Raw genomic sequence first — 19,201 nt, 5'->3', positions numbered from 1 at the left:
TTTAGTAACTGTTAGAATTTACTTGTAGCAAATCGCAGAATTTGATTATAATATTTTTAATAGCACTCAATCATCAATGATTAATAAAGTGATTAGACAAAATTGATCAAAACAGTGACTTAGTGACAGATTCGAAGATGGCAAGGTTCACTCACTACATGGAAGCACATAAAAGAAAATTAAATCACAATGAGTTAGAATGATTCATAAAGTGATTGCATATATATGGAATAAGGGGGACCCTCCCGTTGAGTCATGAGGTTCAGAATGGACCCCCTTGCTTTCTAAACTCCTTCTCAGAGAGGAGCCTAGGTGCGGCTGGGCCCGCTTTTAGTCTCAGACTTGGTCAACGGTTTAGTAGGAGAGTAATGCTATAAGAATAGTACAGCAATATAAAAAACTCCCTTTAAAATTAAATCATACATCTACAAAACTACTTAAATTGATTCATGCAGGCACACTTACAACTATAAATGCATATATGAAAATAGTATACCTGTTAAAAATTCCCCTCGAGTTTAGTGAAATACTCACGTCTAATGCCTTGGCATTTCTCAACAGGCGGGAGTAGAGCCTCGAGGAGTGAAGAATATCAGCAGTCCAGGCTCTGTTGTCGATCTTCAGCAATGGAGTTCTGGTGGCAGCAGACTTTCGGAATCTGCTAGTTTTCGCTGATTCTGAGAGACATTTCGATCAGAGGGAGATGCTGGTGCGGCCCACAGCAGTCCAGGAGAGCTCAAAAGGGCCTCACTTAGGACTGCCGTTTATAGGATTGTGAGATGATTGACTTTAATCACCAGTAAATTTCCATCCGAGCCACAATTTGGGTCGACTTGTTGCTGGAATTCCAGCAGTGATGATACCACCCTGTTTCAAGGCTGTCCAGGGTAGCTGTTTGTTTTCATTCCCCTCGTTAGCCATAATATGAATCTTGATAAGAACAGAGACGCTCTCTGCTCCAGCCATGTAGGAGTTTCTGGTACAATTAAGGGGCGCTTAACTGACCAACTCACTACACAAAAGCTGCGGCCTGGAATTCCTGAGATTGTAAAGCGGCCGAAGTGAAGGGGAAAAACAGAACAGAAAAACAGAGGGGGGGGATGTACCACCACAAATAGATACAATACTGACATTTCTCTCTCTTGTCTCATTGTCTGTCTGTCTGTCTGTCTGTTTCTCTAGGAGGAGATTTCCTGTCCTTTTTAAGAAAAAAGAAGGATGAGCTAAAAACCAAACAGTTAGTGAAATTTTCATTGGATGCTGCTTCTGGTATGGCATATCTTGAATCTAAAAACTGTATACACAGGTAAGGAAGATATTTATTTTCAGTATTGTAATTTTGATCGCTTGAACTGTTAGCAGGTTAAATGTATAGTGGTGTTTAATAATGGCAATGAATTTTAGTGTCAATGAATCATGGCAATCTATGCATCTTAAGTCCTCCCTGAAATTTTAAGATACTTGCATAGCCAATATGTTCAGGTGTGTTTCAGGGAAATCCACTGATATCTCAGATGATCAAGGGAGAGAAGCTGGAGTTCTGTATATTGAAACATTATTGTCTTGACTGCTTTCTCTGCAATATTGAAGATGATCAGGCCTTATGCTTTTGGGGTACCTTATTTCCTTTTTGTTGTTTCTTCTCCAGCTTGACTCTGTTCTGGAGCTGCTTAACTCAGTGTGTGTCAAAGGGAATGTAAATTGTTCTTTCAAAAATAAAAAAAATCCATTCTCTCTAAATATCACAGTATATAACCCTGCTACTATCAATCTTATGGCTGAAATATGAGACAGAAACATGATGATAATTCCCTTTCCAGAGGAAATTATAAAATAACATTTTCATTTATAATACTGATGACTTCTGGTTTGCTTTTTTAACATTTGTGGCTAAACTCTGGGCTACTTAACTTACAAAATCAGCCCATTTCATACTTAGCACAGTTCTAATGAGAGCTGAACATCATTTCTGTTAGGTTTTTATCAAAAATGAATTGTTCTACATGCTGCCAGTCAAGAAGTAGATTTATCTTTAAACATATTCTTCCAACAAGAATAAGTTTAAAACCTATTTATAAAATATTATAGTATTATTGTAAGCATCATTTATATGTTTTTACTAGGTTTTTTGTTTGAAAATTTAAGAATACTTAAATAAAATTGTTATCTTACACTGTTTATAAATTATTCTGAAGAACAAATTAATTGAAACACTTCTGCTAGATCATAATATGTAAGTAAGACTGAAGCAAAAAACCCCATACTTGCTATGTAAAACTGTAGAATATTCCTTATGGGAAATCCCAGAAAAGTATTGTAAGCAACATGGGGAAAAATATAATTAAAGTCCCAGCATTCTGTCATGGTAGAATGCATTTTAGCTTGACTCTATTTGTTAAGAAAATAATGGCATACAAATCAAAGCAATTAATAGCATTAGTGATTTTCACTATCCTCATAAATGTTGTAGTATTTACTCATTTCTTTAACTGTTGGATCAATGTTTGATGACAAGGGACTATTTAGATCTCATGTTTTCTTAGAAAATAAAATCAAGGGGAAAAGAAATAACTAAATAACTAAACAACTAAACAACTAAACTATATTGGAAGTGTATTGTGTAATGTCTTACTTGGTAATTATGATTACTGAAAAAGATTACTGTATTTATTCATTAAATGGTAATGTGACACCTGCAAAATATAAACAATTTTAGAAACAATTATTTTTGAGAAGTGCTATTTCCCCTCCCCCTCCCCTTTAAACTCTGTAAAAAGCATTTTGTTGCTCGTCTGCCTTAATTAATACTGTTCTAGTTACTATAGATGAGAGTATGGCCTCAACATACCTGTGAGAGACACTGACATTAAGCATTGAATAGGAACAGATATTTTTCTGCTATTTAGAGTAAACTTTAAAGACTCATTTACATTACTACTCATTACATCGAGTGCTGTCTTTCAAATAACTTTATTATATCCATGATGGCTTGTGGACGAACTGTATAGTGATTGTGCTAAAAGAACTTATGATAATGATTAATATCCTTTTTTAATTCCCCTAACTTCTGTCTTCATAAGGTTTTTTGTTGTTTGTTTTTAAGGTATATTTGAAAAGATAATAATTTGTGATTCAAAGAATACATTTCAAAGAGAACATGTATGTATCAATGTGTTACCATAGGAGGGTTTCATTATGATAAATTTAGAAAGCTGAATGCAAATATGTCATGTGGGTCTAAAGCCAGGAAATAGAACTGCAATCTAATTTTCTGTTTTCTTAGTACCATAGAGTTTGCCAGTGCACACAGCCTGGGTTACACATATTGTGGTACACATGGGGAGGAAAGGCCTTTCCCTTCTGTTTACCTTTTAAATTTCAGAATCACAAAAATTGTTTATTATTATCACAGATTATCACAGAAGTTTATCATAGAGAGCTGCCACTTTCCTTAAAGGCATAAACAAAATTTTTAATAAACATATCCTGAAGAAAGTTGCAGTTTCAAAACACAACCAAGTAGTCAAATAATATCTTCGGGAACACTGCTTACTTTTACGGAACACACAGGTTAATAAATCAAAATATGTATTTCCAATATTATTTTAACAAACTTATTTTAGAATCATAGAATCATAGAATTGTTTAGGTTGGAAAAGACCTTTAAGATCATCCAGTCCAACCATTAACCTAACACTACCAAGTCCACCACTAAACCAATTAAGGGTAGAGTAGCAATTTCATGTTGCCTGGCTTGGTGGCTGGATTGTTTTTTAATGAAACTAAAAACTAGGAATCATTAAGATTGGAAAGGACCTCCAAGATCATCATTCCAATCATCAACCCAACATCAGCATGCCTACTAAACCATGTCCCAAAGTGCCACGTCTACCCGTTTTTTGAACACTTCCAGGGATGGTGACTCCACCACCTCTCTGGGCAGCCTGTTCCAATGCTTGACTACCATTTCCGTGAAGACATTTTTCCTAATATCCAATCTAAACCTCCCCTGGCGCAGCTTGAGCCCATTTCCTCTCGTCCTGTTGCTAGTTACTTGGGAGAAGAGATCAACACCCACCTCACTACAACCTCCTTTCAGGCAGTTGTAGAGAGCGATAAGGTCTCCCCTCAGCCTCCTCTTCTCCAGGCTAAACAACCCCAGTTCCCTCAGCCGCTCCTCATAAGACTTGTTCTCCAGACCCTTCACCAGCCTTGTTGCCCTTCTCTGGACATGCTCCAGCACCTCAATGTCTTTCTTGTGTTGAGGGGCCCAAAAATGGACACAGTATTCCAGGTGCGGCCTCACCAGTGCCGAGTACAGGGAGACGATCACTTCCCTGCTCCTGCTGGCCACACTATTCCTGATACAAGCCAGGATGCTGTTGGCCTTCTTGGCCACTTGGGCACACTGCTGGCTCATGTTCAGCCGGCTGTCAACCAGCACCCCCAGGTCCTTTTCGGCCAGGCAGCTTTCCAGCCACTCCTCCCCAAGCCCGTAGCGTTGCATGGGGTTGTTGTGACCCAAGTGCAGGACCCAGCACTTGGCCTTGTTGAACCTTATACAGTTGGCCTCAGCCCATCGTTCCAGCCTGTCCAGGTCCCTCTGCAGCGCCATCTTACCCTCGAGCAGATCGACACTCCCACCCAGTTTGGTGTCATCTGCAAACTTACTGGAGGTGAAAACTGGTCTAGGCACCTGCTCAAATTCTCCCACGCACCTTGCCACCCATGATCAGAATACCTCAGGGCACCTGTGTGGCATTCCCAACTAGTTGGTTAACCTTAGGAAAAGCCAAAATCAGATTCACAACACACACCAATAGGAGCATTCTGGGATGTTCAAGAAATTGAAGACGATTGTAACAAGGTAGGAAGCGTTTATGACTGATCTTCTTTTCCAGTATTTGACTGCATATGTTGAATGCAGTTGTCCATAATTTATTTTTAGTTTCCAAACCAACCCTGTAGCAATACAGGAGAAAAGATGCAGCTTCGTGTTTCAAAGAATTTGAATATATTTGTTGTTTGTATTATTTTCCCCTTTCCTTATCCACCATCTTCTCTTAATGAAAATAATTCATTTTTTGAAAATATTATTTCTGTATGAAAATTTTGTTCCAGCTGTATCTACAAGTAAAACATATATGATTCTAATTGAAAGTAGCAGAAATATTTTTCTTTTTTCTGTTAATTGCTTTGCGCATTGATAATGTTTTGTACACAGTTTCACTGTTTTACTTGAGAAGTAAATTGATTTTTCCCTTGTTGAAGTGGTTTACAAACAAATTAAGAACCAGCTTATTTTTAAAAATAATGTAAACAAAATTCAAGATTAATTACTAGGAGTATGCTATAATAAAAGTTTGAATCTTAAAAGTAATCAATTAATAAACATTCCCAGTGCCAGTTTTTCACCGAAGTTATCAGCAATAGCCTTCAACTATGTATCTGCCAGATATAGCATTGTCATGGTTTAACCCCAGTCGGCAACTAAGCACCACACAGCCGCTTGTTCACTCCCCTCCAGCGGGATGGGAGAGAGAATCAGAAGAGTAAAAGAGAGAAAACTCGTGGGTTGAGATAAAGACATCTTAATAGGTAAAGCAAAAGCTGCGCACACAAGCAAAGCAAACCAAGGAATCCATTCACTACTTCCCATTGGCAGGCAGGTGTTCAGCCATCTCCAGAAAAGCAGGGCTCCATCATGCATTACGGTTACTTGGGAAGACAAAACGCCATCACTCCGAATGTCCCCCCCCTTCCTTCTTCTTCCCCCAGCTTTATATGCTGAGCATGATGTCATATGGTGTGGAATATCCCTTTGGTCAGTTGGGGTCAGCTGTCCCGGCTGTGTTCCCTCCCAACTTGTTGTGTACCCCCAGATTGCTCACTGGTGGAGTGGTGTGAGAGGCAGAAAAGGCCTTGACTCCCTGTAAGCACTGCTCAGCAATAACTAAAACATCCCTGTATTATCAATACTGTTTCCAGCACAAATCCAAAACATAGCCCCTTTCTAGCTACTATGAAGAAAATTAACTCTATCGCAGCCAAAACCAGCACAAGCATAAAATTGGTATCATATTCAAATCACTTATTTTCCTTATACACACCGTGCATGTGAGAAGATGGGTACAAACAGCAATCAAAGTATATTTCTTAGTCAAGCTTTCCTTTCAGTCACTAGAGTTAATGTTCTGGAAGTCTCTCATATCTTGAATTAATGACGACTTATTCAATAGTGAGATGATCGAGTCCTGTGGTCCAGTTCTTCCATATATTTATTCAAATTACTACTGCTTCTTTTTTTTTATTCCATGGTGAGATGATCAAGCTCTTTGGTCCAGTTCTTCCATGTCTTTATTCATATCACTTCTGCTTCTTTTTTACTTACTCTGAATCTGTTATTTCTCCCTGGGTTAGTGGTTCAGTTACTACATGAAAAATATGTTCCTATTCAGTTTAGTGTAGATCCTGTTCAGTGTAGTATATTGGTAGGGTTCTAACTCTCTTGGGAAATAGGAGGCGATGGTTTGAACTCCAAAGTTGAGCAGGTCTCCTTCCTAAGGAGATGGAGGAACTTCCCTGCTTGTTTTCTGTACCTAAATCTTGTAGAGGATAGGAGCTAAATACATATCTGTGCCTAGTGCTTCATTTTGGCTGGCTCTAAGCAATTCAGTTCTCAGTAGAATGGCTGTTTTAGTTCTGTTCTAAAGTACTTTATTGTCCTCAAGCACAACGTGTTTCTTTGAATACTACATTTCCTCCTGGGGCAGAAAGTGCTTAAAAGTTGGTATTGCAATACCCAAGATCTTTATTGTAGTTTCTGTAATTTTCTGTGCTGGTGATGACTATGAAGAAAGACTACATTTCCATGGAATGAGTTTGCCTTTCTATTAAGTACATAAACTCATTAAAGTTTATTGTGCAAGTTGTAATTTCTAAAAGATTATATCCACTCCCGTAATTCATAAAATTTCCTGAGGAAATATTAAGGATTTTATAAAAGAAAGCAGTAGTGGAAGAAATATTAAATTTATGATTAAATTTATGGGGTTTTTTTCTTTGGAGAAGTATTATACAAACTTAAGTTGCAGATCCTCAGAAAATGTATTAGTCTTTTCTGTCTGTATACTTCTGTGTACAGTTATTGTCATTATTAATTAGCTTTTTACAATTCATTCAGCAATGCATGTAAAAAATTAAATGATCATGCAAAGGTCATTTTCTGTACCTTTTTTCATAGCTAGAAAACATTTAATAATTTATTACTGAATCAAAGCATTCTGTACTGTTGGTGGTTAACAATAATAGTTGAACATGCTTCAGCCAACAATTCTTTCAGAGAATTATTGTCAGTGGTATGGCTGAAACAGCACATAAGTGTAATAAATAAGGCTTAAATTTTAATTATTCATAAGATGATGTCTCTGTTTTATATAAAACAATGTTTCAAAGCATATTTTTTTTACAATATGAACATTAAAAAAATTTCCATTCTTTTTAAAGTTAAAACTGCAAATGTGAACTTTGATGAAAGAACTGTTACTTTCTGTTGGCCACTTAATATAGGTATGTTGTTTTTAAAAAAAAGCCCCCCAAATTTATTCACTCTCATATCTATAAAATAATTTTTAGTCAGATTTTGAATTTTATTGCCACATTGCAGTACCATGTACTGAGCTTTCATTTCTTACTATGCATATCCTTTATGAAAATTTCTGTATCACCTCTTTATCTAATAACTTTTTTCCACTAAAAAAGGATTTCCTCTGACTTTATTTGATTATAAAGATACCATGCAGTTATAACATTGCAGTTTTTACACAGGTGGTTGTTTATTTTCAGTTTTGTCTATTAATCATAACAACTATTAATGGAAGAACTATTACAAATACATTACATTTATGTGGAGAAATGACACAGACTTGCAGCAAGTATACAGGAAGGCTGCAGAAGCCCTCCTTCTCCTGGCCCTATTGTGGGTGGCTGAGGATCTCTCAGCTAGCTCTTTCAAAAAAAAATAGATTTGGAGAGCAGCTCTTGGGACTCCTAGTTGTTGCTAAGCAAAACAAGGAAGTGTTGACTGTTGTCAAAACAATGGTGCTGCTACCCTCTCCACACCACCTGGCACTCTGCTTCTAGTGCAACAAAGGAACACTGCACCCATCTAAAGGCTGCAGTGTGTGCTGATGCTATGCTAATGCTGTACCAAGGTGTTTGGAGTCTTCAACCTGTTTCTGTACTCCAAGGGAGCGATGCTATTGAGGTAGTCTTTCTGAACAAGAACCCTAATTCTTCAGTGGTTATTAAAACTACATTATGGACCTTAACATTTATTTTAAGCAGAGTTAGACAATGTGTCAGTGCTTTGCAATGCTCCAGAAAATTATTTTTAGTAGTCTTTACGCTATTGTGTGCACTTTGAAGTGCGGTAATTCCAACCCTATAATAATGTGGTTTAACCCCAGTCGGCAACTAACCACCATGCAACTGCTCGCTCACCCTCCCCCCCCCCCCCGCCCCCCAGTGGGATGGGGGAGATAATCGGAAAAAAAGTAAAACCCGTGGGTTGAGATAAAGGCAGTTTAATAGGACAGCAGAGGAAGAGAAAGTAGTAATAATAATAATAATAATAATTAAAAAAATATACAAAGCAAGTGATGCACAATGCAATTGCTCACCACCTGCTGACTGATGCCCAGCCAGTCACTGAGCAGTGATCACTGCCCCCGGCCAACCCCCCCAGTTTATAAACTGAGCATTACATCATATGGCATGGAATAGCCCTTTGGCCAGTTTGGGTCAGCTGTCCTGGCACTGCCCCCTCCCAGCTTCTTGTGCACCTGGCAGAGCATGGGAAGCTGAAAAGTCCTTGACTAGTTGTCCTGGTTTTGGTTGGGATATAGTTAATGGCAAACAGAAGTAAATGGAACAGTGTTCACCTGCCTCTCTCTCTTCCTAGATGACAATAGTCAAAGAGCACCATGTTAATTATTTGTCCTGGTTTTGGCTAGGATAGAGTTAATTTTCTTCCTAGTAGCTGGTGTAGTGCTGTGTTTTGGATTTAGGATGAGAATAATGCTGCTAACACACTGATGTTTTAGCTGTTGCTAAGGACTGCTTATGCTAGTGAAGGACTTTTCAGCTTCCCATGCTCTGCCAGGTGCACAAGAAGCTGGGAGGGGGCACAGCCAGACTGACCAAAGGGGCATTCCATACCATATGACGTCATGCTCAGTATATAAACTGGGGGGTTGGCTGGGGGCAGCGATCACTGCTCAGGAACTGGCTGGGTATTTGTCACGAATGCAGGTGTGTGAATCCTGCTGATTGCGTCAATTCACTATGAATGAGTGACTTTACACAGTTTGATTTAGTAACTGTTAGAATTTACTTGTAGCAAATTGCAGAATTTGATTATAATATTTTCAATAGCACTCAATCATCAACAATTAATAAAGTGATTAGACAAAATTGAGCAAAACAGTGACTTAGTTACAGATTCGAAGATGGCAAGGTTCACTCTGTTACTACATAGAAGCACATAAAAGAGAATTAAATCACAACGAGTTAAAATAATTTATAAAAGCATTGCGTATATATGGAATAAAGGCAAGGGGGGGGGGGCCCTCCCGTTGAGTCGTGAGGTTTAGACTAGACCCCCTTGCTTTCTAAACTCCTTCTCAGAGAGGAGCCTAGGTGCGGCTAGGTCTAGTCCTAGTCTCAGACTTGGTCAACGGTTTATATGGATAAGGATAATGTATATATATGCATGTATGTATATCTAGTACATAGGAAAAATATATAAAGGAAATTGGATTATATAAGAGAGAAAGAAATCATATGTAGGGGATACGGAAACCCTCCCGTTGAGTCACGAGGTTCAGAATGGACCCCCTTGCTTTCTAAACTCCTTCTCAGAGAGGAGCCTAGGTGCGGCTGGGCCCGCTTTTAGTCTCAGACTTGGTCAACGGTTTAGTAGGAGAGTAATGCTATAAGAATAGTACAGCAATATAAAAAACTCCCTTTAAAATTAAATCATACATCTACAAAACTACTTAAATTGATTCATGCAGGCACACTTACAACTATAAATGCATATATGAAAATAGTATACCTGTTAAAAATTCCCCTCGAGTTTAGTGAAATACTCACGTCTAATGCCTTGGCATTTCTCAACGGGCGAGAGCAGAGCCTCGAGGAGTGAAGAATATCAGCAGTCCAGGCTCTGTTGTCGATCTTCAGCAATGGAGTTCTGGTAGCAGCAGACTTTCAGAATCTGCTAGTTTTCGCTGACTCTGAGAGACATTTCGATTCAAGGGAGATGCTGGTGCGGCCTGCGGCGGTCCAGGAGAGCTCAAAAGGGCCTCACTTAGGACTGCCGTTTATAGGATTGTGAGATGATTGACTTTAATCACCAGTAAATTTCCATCCGAGCCACAATTCGGGTTGGCTTGTTGCTGGAATTCCAGCAGTGATGATACCACCCTGTTTCAAGGCTGTCCGGGGTAGCTGTTTGTTTTCATTCCCCTCGTTAGCCATAATATGAACCTTGATAAGAACAGAGCTGCTCTCTGCTCCAGCCATGTAGGAGTTTCTGGTACAATTAAGGGGCGCTTAACTGACCAACTCGCTACACAAAAGCTGCGGCCTGGAATTCCTGAGATTGTAAAGCAGCCGAAGTAAAGGGGAAAAACAGAACAGAAAAAAAAAACGGGAGGGGGGGAGATGTACCATCACAGTATTGGTCGGTGGGTGGTTAGCAATTGCATTGTGCATCACTTGATTTGTATATTATTATTATTATTATTGTTATTGTTATTATTATATTGTTGTTGTTGTTGTTATATTTTATTTTATTTCAGTTATTAAACTGTTCTTATCTCAACCCAGGAGTGTTTCTCACTCTTACTCCTCCGATTCTCTCCACCATCCCACCAGGGCATGGGGAGTGAGTGAGCAGCTGCGTGGTGCTTAGGTGCTGGCTGGGGCTAAACCGCGACACTAGTGTAAGCACTACTTAGCAACAACTAAAACATCAGTGTGTTAGCAGCATTATTCTCATCCTAAATCCAAAACACAGTGCTATGCCAGCTACTAGGAAGAAAATTAACTCTATCCCAGCCAAAACCAGGACAAATAATTAACATGGTGCTCTTTGACTATTGTCATCTAGGAAGAGAGAGAGGCAGGTGAACACTGTTCTATTTATTTCTGTTTACCATATAGCAATAGACTGGAGTATCATAGACTAGGTTTTGGGTTTTAAAAATAGATGTACTTAGAATATCTTACTGGAAATTATTGATTTTAAACAGGTGATTTGAAATGCTGTTGATAAACTTTTGCTGTACTGCTCAGGTATCAGCTCAACAAACTAACATTTCATTTGATTTCTCTTCCCTTTATGAGCTCTCCTTATATTTACTGTGTCTTTCATTTATGTCAATAACACTGAAAAAGTTGTTCTTCTGTTAATACAGTTCCAGTTTGATTACCTCCTCAACATTTAAACTACTGAGTTGTATAATTCCTAGATATTCATCAATCATTTTAATCTTCTGGTGGAAAATTTTTCTTGCTCAACCTATTTCCTTTACAAATAACATGAAGAGCCAAACAATTAAACATGCACTATCTGAAGCATTTAAACTTTTGGCAGCACAATGCTGCATTGTAATCTGTGTCTAAACAAAAGCATGCATGCTAAGTTAGTATCTTATTTTAAAGTTCATGTACTATGTAGTGACATAAATCTCTAAAACAGTTTCTGTCTGATATGCATCTAATGAATATAAAATTCAGGAAAACATGTTATAAGTATTTTCACATTTTAGCATTAAATTTTACTTTTATAATTGTTTATATATAGTCTAACTAGCTTAAATGTAGGAAGATAATAATTGGCTGAAACTATTTTATTGCAGTCTGCTGACTTTCTGTATAAGTCAGTCTGTACTGCTCACACAACCTTCCATCCTTTTTCAGGGGTTCCTTCTGTTTCAGCAGAAAATTACATCATTGCTTGTAGGACCATAAAGTTGGTCTCTCCATGCTTTAGAGGAAAAAGATTTTCAACAAGTACTTTCTAGGTAGAGAGAGGCTGAAGACCTATTTTTAATTTAAGAAATTTGAATGCCTTTATTAAAATTTAAGTTGGTATCTCTGTTAGAGATTATTCAGTTGCAGTGGTTCATGCTTTGCAACCTGCAAAACATCTCTTCTACAAATTGATCTGGTCTTCACAACAAAAGTGTTTTTATTTCACAGCTCAATACTACCTTTATCAGGGTTGCCCTTTAGTCTCTTAATGTCATTGAGGGCATTTATAAAGGTATTATAATTTATCTGGGTTCTCTAAATCAGAAAGTGAATACTCAGAAACTTCACCCGAATCCTACTGCTGCATCTGAAGTTAATAGGTTGGATCCTGGTATTCCTTTCTCGGGATAAACTTCATGACTAACTGTGGTGGGTTAACCTTGGCTGACTGCCAGGTGCCCACCAAGTCACTCTCTCACTCCCCCTCCTCAGCAGGATAGGAGGAAGAAAATAAGATGAAAATGCTCATGGGTCAAGATAAGGACAGGGAGATTGTTTGCCAGTTATTGGCACAGGCAAAACAGACTTGAGCTGGAGAAGATTAATTTATTGCCAGTTAAAAATAGAGTAGGATAGTGAGAAACAAAAGCAAAACTAAAACACCTTCCCCCCCCACCCCTCCCGTCTTCCTAGGCTCAACTTCACTCCTGACTCTTCTACCTCCTCCCATCCTGAGGGGGATGAGGAATGGAGGTTGTGATCAGTTCATAACACTTTGTCTCTGCCGCTCCTTCCTCTTTTCCCCTACTCCAGCATGGGGTCCTTCCCACGGGCTGCATTTTTTCAAGAACTGCTCCTGCATGGGTCCCCCTGTATTGGTTTTGGCTGGGATAGAGTTAATTTTCTTCCTAGTAGCAGGCATAGTGCTGTGTTTTGGATTTAGTAGGAGAAGAATGCTGCTAACACACTGATGTTTTAGTTGTTGCTAAGGACTGCTTATGCTAGTCAAGGACTTTTCAGCTTCCCATGCTCTGCCAGGTGCACAAGAAACTGGGAGGGGGCACAGCCAGAATAGTTGATCCAAACTGGCCAAAGGGCTATTCCATACCATATGATGTCATGCTCAGTATATAAACTGGGGAGAGAGTTGGCCGGGGAGCAGCGATCACTGCTCGGGAACTGGCTGGGCATCGGTCAGCGGGTGGTGAGCAATTGCATTGTGCATCACTTGTTTTGTATATTCTTTTATCATTATTATTATTATTACTTTCTCTTCCTCTGCTGTCTTATTAAACTGCCTTTGTCTCAACCCATGGGTTTTACTTTTTTTTCCCGATTCTCTCCCCCATCCTACCAGGGCGGGGGGAAGCTGAATGAGCAGCTGTGTGGTGCTTAGTTGCTGACCGGGGTTAAACCACAACACCCCCATGGGCTGCATTTCCTGCCAGAAAACCTGCCCCTGCATGGGCTCCTCCATGGGCTGCAGGTGGATATCTGCTCTGACATGGTCCTCCACGGGCTGCAGAGGGACAACCTGCGTCACCATGGTCTTCACCACGGGCTGCAGGGGAATCTCAGCTCCAGCACCTGGAGCTCCTCCTCCCCCTCCTTCTTCATTGACATTGGTGTCTGCAGGATTGTTTCTCTCATTTTTTTCTCACTCCTCTCACAGCTGCCATGCAGGGGTTTTTTATGCTTTTAAAAATATGTTATCACAGATGTGCCACTAGTGTCGCTGATTGGCTCAGCTTTGGCCAGTGGCAGGTCCTTTTTAGAGCTGGCTGGAACTGGCTGTGTCTGACATGGGGCCAGTCCCTGGTGTCTTCTCACAGAAGCCACCCCTGCAGCACACACACACACTGCTACTAAAACCTTGCCAGGTAAACCCATTACACTAACAAAACTCATTATGCATGCAAAATAGTTTTTGTCTTAAGTTTAAAAAAAAAGAAAAAAGAATCTCTCCCTTTTGGAGCATCTGGCCACATGTATCTACATGACTTCCCATGGCAAACTTTTGGATGAGAGGGCTTCAGACTTTTTTCTTGGTCTAATGACTGAAAGTCTGCTACACAATGCTTATGTAGGTTTTTGCCCCATATCCCTGCACTGGTGGCTAATTCTGTACTGTATTTGCATAGGAATGTCCTTTCATTTTCATAACCCTGTCCAGAATGGCAATCTCCAATACTGGAGATGCTGTGGCTCAGAGAGCTGAGTCACCTAGTAACACATGCAAGTTATCAGTGTCATAGAGCTCAGAGTTCTGACAGCTCAGAGCTATTGGGTGACCTTGTCATGTCTTCCTTCTGTTCGTCTTGAGACGGCATATTCAGATAATCACAGATGGCATTATCCATATATTTTTCATCAAAAGGCAGGGAAGTGTAAGTTCAAGAGGAAGTTTTAATCTAAATCTTTCAGAATTGTGTCTTCCGAGACACAAATATTTTTTCCTCAAAGATGAACAGAAGTGTCTGAAATTCTAATGTAACAGAGTGTCCTGGTTTCAGCTTGGATAAAGTTAATTTTCTTCCTAGTAGCAGGCATAGTGCTGTGTTTTGGATTTAGGATGAGAACAATGCTGATAACACACTGATGTTTTAGTTGTTGCTAAGGACTGCTTATGCTAGTCAAGGACTTTTCAGCTTCCCATGCTCTGCCAGGTGCACAAGAAGCTGGGAGGGGGCACAGCCAGGACAGCTGACCCAAACAGACCAAAGGGGCATTCCGTACCATATGACATCATGCTCAGTATATAAACTGGGGGGAGTTGGCTGGGAGGCAGCGATTGCTGCTCAGGGACTGGCTGGGCATTGGTCAGTAGATGGTGAGTGTTTGCATCACTTGTTTTTCCTGGGTTTTGTTTCTCTCTCTCTCAATGTTCTCCTTTTCATTAGAATTTTTATTAATATTTTTATTACTACTACTATTATTCTTCTTTATTTATTTTTTATTACAATTATTAAACTGTTCTTATCTCAACCCACGAGTTTTCTTACTTTTGCCCTTTCGATTCTCTCCCCCATCCCACCAGTTGGGGGAGGGTGAGCGAGCAGCTGTGTGGTGCTTGGTTGCTGACCGGGGCTAAACCACAACACAGAGACTAGCTCTTTGATCAATATCAAATGCATTCTTGATGCCATGGTCAGAAGCACTGATGCACACACCCCCCCCCCCCCCCCCATCCCTTCACTGATAAGGCAGGACCAAGGATCAAGGAATTCCTCAGTCTAGTTTGTCCCACTTGGGGTTTTTTTGGGGGACCTTCAGCGTGTCTGATTTCAGCTTATTCCTAACAGTTGAATGCTCATCATACTACGAATACTCATCACCTGGCTACTTGATATCTGTGGAATTGCCTCTTGAAGCTCCAGTCACGCTTCCATTGCGAATTATATTTTTCCTAAGGCTTGTAGGAGTTATTTTATCTTTGGAAAGATCATCCTTTAGTCTTTATCAGATAAGGAATCTGTGAACTTTCCTTTAGGTACTATGTTGTAGAGTATAACTGGGAAACACTTGCAGTCTGACTATACTTACAAACAAGGACTCAAAGGAGAGAAATGATTTCTTTACTTCTGACTGCTCTGTTGGGTTGTATGTGCAGTCACAACTCTAATTCCACTCTTCTTCAGTCCTCCCTAATCTTGTGAGTCTTTGGCTGAGAGAAATTTAGATGAAGGAGAATACTTTGTTCCTTCTCTTACTGCCTGAATTGCACATTAGAGTGCAATGAGGCTCACCATTGATATGGATATTGCTAAGTTTAAAAACCAGTTCCATACAGAGCATGAAGGTACAGCTGTATTTTTACACTAATAGTGCTAATTCATTATTTCCTAACTTTTAAGTGTTCAACTTTGCAACTTGTCTGTACAAATAATATTCCCGAGTTTGAAATGTGGCAGTCCACTGAAGAAGTATTATATTGCAATATTGGCTACAGTCCTGCAGTTTGGACAAAGTTTGAAATCTGAAAAACATTACTATTTAATAGCTGGTATGGGACATATAATACAATGAAAAAGCAAGTTTCGCTTGCATTCTCAGTTTCTGTGTAGATGTTTACATCACAAAAAACCACCATTACATGAGCCTTTAACTAGCACCCTGGTCAGCAAATCAGAAGTAGTACTGAGAATTAAAGAGCATGGCACAGAAACAGCATTACATTGGAGGCACACTAAAAATTTGGAGTCTGGGTTTGCTCTGCCTTATGTTGCAATAAGAAGCAGGTAGGAGGAGAGTATAGTTGTAGTGCTTCTTATCTTAACTGTAATACCTTTTTATTTTCTAAATCTTTTGTTAACAATGAAACAATATCTTCTAATGCTTTTCAAAAATGAAATTCACTTAAATAGGTTGTTGACAAATAGATTTGGGATTTTTTGTGGAGCTCATATATTAGAGGTATAAAGTTGACTAATCCTTTTACTGTTTTATCTTAATTTAAAAAAACAAAGTGAAGTAATTACAGAGATCAGACTAAGAATGGACAGCTGAAGATAAATATTTTCAAGGTTTTTTTCCTGCAACTTACAATCATCTCCACTGCCACATTGGTAAATGTGGTTTGATCCTAGAGTAATCCATTTACAGTTAAAGTTGAATCAGTTCTGAATTGGTAGTTCTGATTGTCTGAAACGTTATTTTAGCAACACAATTGTTTTTTTCTTTAATGTGCTTGTGTAATTCTGATCTGAAAGTATTAAGGAGAAAAAAATAGGAAATGTAAGTATCCAAACCCATTAAATTCAGTATTGCAAATGTTGTATACTCTAAACTCAGTAAAATAAATTAGAGATATTATTGAATTCTAAATATACTATAATGTAAGCGGATGTGACCTGTGATGAAGAGCTGCTTCTGAATACAAAGGGAACTTCTTTCAAATGTATTGCAAGTTTCCCTAAGTTATTAATAACCTCCAGATTTTGGCATGGCTCAATAAGAAAAGATTTAAAAAGGGAGAGAGAAGAATACAGTTTTCCAATGAAGACTATGTGTATTCATTGCTTGGGTTGGTACTGCTTCCCCTTGTGTGCTTTGTTTGAAATTCATCCCATTTGCTTAAAAGCAAATTAGTTATGTCCCACATCTCAGATTTAGCTTTGCCACAGCTGCAGAAATAGTTTGGAAGGCTTCTGATTTGAGTAGCAGATGCATGGGTTTGGATGATCAGAGTATGATGTAATGAATATCTGAATATATTTATGTCTGAATTATGCTCAGTGCTGCAGTCCTGTTACCAGAGATGTCAGTGATTGCAGTCTGTAGGAAATATATATTTTAGTTGTGGCTTTTTGGTGTTATGTAAATAATCAATAGATTATATATGATTATATTAAAATAATGTTTGTCACATTAATGGCAGAACTTGAAGTTCTGTTGTCTTTTTTAGAATGCCACATTTATTTCTTCACCTGCTGTTTGTGAACAAACCTTTCTTCAGCCTGAGTTTGTGACAAATAGGACAGATTTTATTTACTATTGGGAATTTCAGCAATAACAATCTTTGCCATTTGCTACTCTTCTCAGTAAATACTAAATTATCAAGGCATCTATTAATAAAACTGCAAAGCAAAGTTGTGGTTTAACTATGGTCATTCTGAGGCTAACATCAGTAATGACTAGTTCATTACTAATGAACTAATGGCCAGTTTAGTATAGGACATTAGATTCTGCTGTCTCTCAGTTTAGAATGGCAAACTGAAGTTTCCACATATAAAATAAATAATAAGAAGTAAAGTTTTTCTTTTTGTGATTATAAACACAATTATAAAGTTTCATCTTATTTAATTGAAATTTAATTTATTTTTCATCCTATATGTAGTGAATACACAGTCTGTGTATTAGCTGAATGGCATTGGGGTAATACAGTTTGATCAGCCAAAGATAGTGCCTTATATTAATTTTTTAAAGTGTCTGTTAAATTAAAGGTTTTAACAAGGTTGATATTTTCATTTTACAATAATGTTTCCCTATTGTTGATTGTGTTTGAATGCCATGCTGTATATGTTCCCCATAAAATGGGTAAAACATTCCAATTATTTCTGACCTCTGAGATTTCAGTATGTCACTTTTTCTAGGATAATGATTTGAAATGTCACAAAGAGATAAATTGTTTAGGCATGTTATTGCAGAATAATTCTGTAGACTTAGTTATAAACTATTGGAATAGGAATATCTGTGGTATAGAAATCACCAATAACCATTAATGCAAGGGAAGCTAAAAAGTATATTATTTTTCACAGTAGCTAGACTTGTATAACAGATTCCACTTTTGCTTTTTGTGTTGGTACATCTCATTCTTCAGTTAGCAATTAGAGGTTAAATTAACCATTAGAAAGTAACTTCTTGATTCTAATCAACAGTTTGACTCTCAGTATTGTATTTTTAAGGAACTATGAGTACTTCATTTATTTATATATAACATATATGACCTGAAAACTTAATTTAACTCTGTGGATTTGGTGCTTGTGAAAGAAACTAAAATAGCAGCCCTGGTGAATGAAATCCTGTGTTGCAGGATAACAGCAGAGCAAGGTTCACATTCAGACTGCTTGTCAGTCAATGCCAACTGTTATCTGCCAATGACTTCCTTGGGCATTAGTGTTTCTTGAACTCTCTGCTGTGTCTGTTAATCAAAGAAAACAGAATACATTGTTTGCAATGTGGGAAGTGGAAATGACACTCACAAAAATTATACTGGATGGAAGTTATTATATTACCCTGTCCTGGTTTCGGCTGGGACAGAGTTAATTTTCTTCCTAGTAGCAGGCATAGTGCTGTTTTGGATTTTTTTGTTCCCTTAACTGGGAACACCCTTTTGCCTCTTTTTTGAACTGGTCTGAATTGAAATGAATGACCTTCTAGAGGTAGTATCTGTGGCTGAAAATAGCTAAATTTTTATACTACCAAGAAAAACTCTTATTTTCTTGAAAGATCATGGTACTAACTCAGGTTCTGATCTTTTGGGGGTCCTTTCACAGCCTGGGTTTTCCATTCTGTTTGTTCATGGGCAAACTACCAGATCAAAGTTTACCCAATGTAACTAATTATGATTAATGTTTCTTTTTTTTTTTCTTAAAGATAACTCTCATTAATCAAAATGAAAAATAATAAAATTGAATTAATAACACTAGTATTAGCATAA

At 38.3% G+C, this 19,201-nt stretch overlaps 1 protein-coding gene across 2 annotated transcripts in view; it reads left to right on the top strand.

The window, feature by feature from the left end:
• LOC142596461 (tyrosine-protein kinase Fer-like) overlaps positions 1 to 19,201 on the top strand; it is a 187,981-nt gene that overhangs the window by 144,224 nt on the left and 24,556 nt on the right. For both annotated transcript variants that reach the window (XM_075725571.1, XM_075725572.1), the window contains one exon: positions 1,183 to 1,306. In XM_075725571.1, coding sequence (XP_075581686.1) covers positions 1,183 to 1,306 — 124 coding nt within the window. The remainder of the gene's footprint in view (positions 1 to 1,182; positions 1,307 to 19,201) is intronic.

This window comes from Pelecanus crispus, chromosome W, assembly GCF_030463565.1.
Source record: "Pelecanus crispus isolate bPelCri1 chromosome W, bPelCri1.pri, whole genome shotgun sequence".
In the NCBI taxonomy this organism is placed as follows: domain Eukaryota; kingdom Metazoa; phylum Chordata; class Aves; order Pelecaniformes; family Pelecanidae; genus Pelecanus; species Pelecanus crispus.
This window is presented reverse-complemented; position numbering and strand designations above follow the sequence as displayed.